The 2,782-nt window shown below is 36.9% G+C and overlaps 1 protein-coding gene across 1 annotated transcript; it reads left to right on the plus strand.

Moving 5' to 3' along the window:
- Nucleotides 1-249: 249 nt before the first annotated feature.
- Nucleotides 250-1,302, plus strand: LOC147623397 (uncharacterized). The gene is made up of 3 exons (XM_086821769.1): nucleotides 250-575; nucleotides 691-789; nucleotides 871-1,302. Exons 1-3 carry the CDS (start codon nucleotides 480-482, stop codon nucleotides 1,300-1,302), a joined length of 627 nt encoding a protein of 208 aa, XP_086677895.1. The 5' UTR covers nucleotides 250-479.
- Nucleotides 1,303-2,782: the final 1,480 nt, after the last annotated feature.

Consider the following 2,782-nt stretch of genomic DNA (forward strand, 5'->3'; position numbering starts at 1 on the left):
TCCTTATTGTACCTCCTCCCTTACACCTTACCTTAATTATTGTTTTGTCCAATGTAGCATGATGAGAAGCTGGCTGAACCATGCTGTACAGCATACAGTTTATATTATTGATCCTGCAATTTCCTTCAAGTTAAGAGATCCAAAGGAAACTCCCATGGATATTTCCAATTGGTTCAGACACTGTGATTTTGATCATGTTGATATTTTGCTACTTCCATACCATAACAAGTATGTGTGTGGCTGCTTCTTTTGGGATTTTCCTTCAAGATTGAGTACTCTTGTAGCCTTTGATTTCTTAATGCTTTTTTCCTTATGCAGTGACCACTGGAGCTTTGCTTCTATTGACATCCAGCAGAAGCAATGCTTTTTATTCAACTCTCTTAGAAACACACACAGAGAGGTTAAATTGTAAGTGGTTTGTGTGCTATTTTTAACTTTAAACTTCATTATTTGGATTTAATGCAAACTAACTGAATTATATGTATTGCAGTTGTATTAGAAGACTTCTAGATGCATTGGATCAGTGTCCTCCTAATGTCAATCTTTTGGATTCAATAGAGCCAATAGATTTAGAGGTAGAAAGTTGCTCCCTCTACTGATGTCTATTTCATGCTATGCCTTTGAACTTATTGAATAATTTTATTTTGTTCAGACATTAACAGTTTCTAACATATCTTTCCAACTATCCAGACACCACAACAAGATGATTCAAGTAGCTGTGGCTGGAGAGTGCTGATTAGTGCCAAATATATACTTTCAAGCTATTTTGAGATAGGACAGCCAGAGCTTGTAAGAAAAAATAATTTTCATTTAGCTTCAAAAAATTTGATATTGGTACAAAGTGTTCTAAATCATCATATCTCATTGCAGATGAGAGAAGATAGCTTCAACTCGAGCTACGTGTATAGTTTCAGAGCTGATATAATTTGGAAGTTTTTGAAGTATGCCTTCCCCAAACCTATTGTACCAGCTACTGTCGAGTTAGGTGAGAGCTCTAAAGTCCGAGAAGGTGTCATACACCTTGATGACACAGATGATGCAGATGTGGTGCCACAAGAACAAGGACCTAGTGCTGATGAGGAGAAGCCACAAGAACAAGGACCTGTTGCTGCTGATGTTATTGAGGAAATGATGGAGCAACAGCAAACAGATGCTCCAAGGGTAGTAGAGGAGACAATGGAGCAGCACCAAGAGACTGTACACGACAAGATGGAGCAACAGAAAGTAGATTCTCCAAATAAAGATGATACGGTGAGGTTGGACCATGTAGAGCAGCCTCTAGATCAACCTGTAGATAAATAGAAAATTGTTGTCAAGAATATGTTCTACATATGTAATTAAACACTTCTGTACAGAATTTTACATTTCTGAATATAATACCTTTGTTTATGGAGTCTGTGTTATCTCAATTTTAAAATTTTCAATGTCTTTGCATTTTATTGATCTCTCTCTTCTTTTGAGCACCTGCAAAAAAGCAATATGAAACAATAGGGTAAAGTAAACTAATAGCAGTGCTTAATGAGACTAGGATAAGTCACATGGTATACCTTCTTATTGTTGTAGATAAATAAAAAGTCCTTTGAAATAGAACCTTCTGTCTCAAATAGAATGTTATTGCGCAATTGAGCTAGGGAGCAGCATTGTCTTAATGTGATATTGACTAGCACATCACCATTCTCAACAACATCAATAACAAGAAGTTTATTTTCTGCACCAAAAGAATCTTCATCTTGATCCATAGGGACTAGTTTTGTACCTAGCATTCGACTGCGCTTATAATAAAAAGAAAAAATGAAATTTTGTGATGCAACCATGTACTTCAGTTGCATAGAAGGTTGGACAACCTCACAAAACACTGAACTACATGTCTTCTTATCCCAACCTTTATCCAAAAATTGTGGCATGCATGCCAGACTTGTTGCTTTAACTGTGAACATTGTTTTTGAAACCTTCACTGGAAAGGTATTAAACAAGTCTACAAAAACTGTGAGAGGCATGCACAAAGAAATTTTTATTATCCTTGTGGCAATATTGGGCCTAAGAGCTTTCTGTACTTCTTTGAAAAGCTTGGCTCTGTATGCCTCTGTAACACTAAAATGTGGGAGAGGCCAATCCACTGAATTCCATGCTGGAAGGTCTTGTTTTCTTAACACACCATGTGTGTTTGCATTGTCCAGCAACTGATAAAAATGATCAGTAAAAAATATACCGGATTGAGCTAGCTCTGTTGCACATCGACCTTCGTATTGTTGTTCTCCTATCGATCCATGGAAAACATCTATAAATCCCAGAATACAATCGATGTTTTGCCATGTCTCATACGATGAAGGGTATAAATCTGAAATAAAATATCACAAGAATATCAATAAGCAAAGAAAGAAAGCTTTGTCTTAAAAATCCATGCACCTCATAAAGAACCAAACCACAATAGAAAAATATACAATTAGGCCTGTGTTGCGGAAGATCATTTGGATAGTCTCGCAAGACAAGTTCTTTATGCATGTACACATGCTGAATCAAAACTTCTTTCACCGATATCTTTCCTCTGGTGATTTTAAAATCTCGTACTCTTCCCTTCCATGATGCCAAGAAAATATTTTTTGTCTGGGGTCTCTTTCTTTTTCTAGGTTGCATGAGCACCCATGCTCCTTTCGAAACAGTAAACCTTTCCCAAGTTCCTTCCGTTTTGACTGTACTTGAATTGTCTACCGAAGAAATAGAAGAAGCAGGTCGACGGGGTAAGGATGTGTGGTATAATTCTGCCTTCATAGCATTATCATCC

This window comes from Cibotium barometz, chromosome 27 (genome assembly GCF_041138505.1).
Source record: "Cibotium barometz isolate CiBa-2024 chromosome 27, ASM4113850v1, whole genome shotgun sequence".
NCBI classification, from domain to species: Eukaryota; Viridiplantae; Streptophyta; class Polypodiopsida; order Cyatheales; family Cibotiaceae; genus Cibotium; species Cibotium barometz.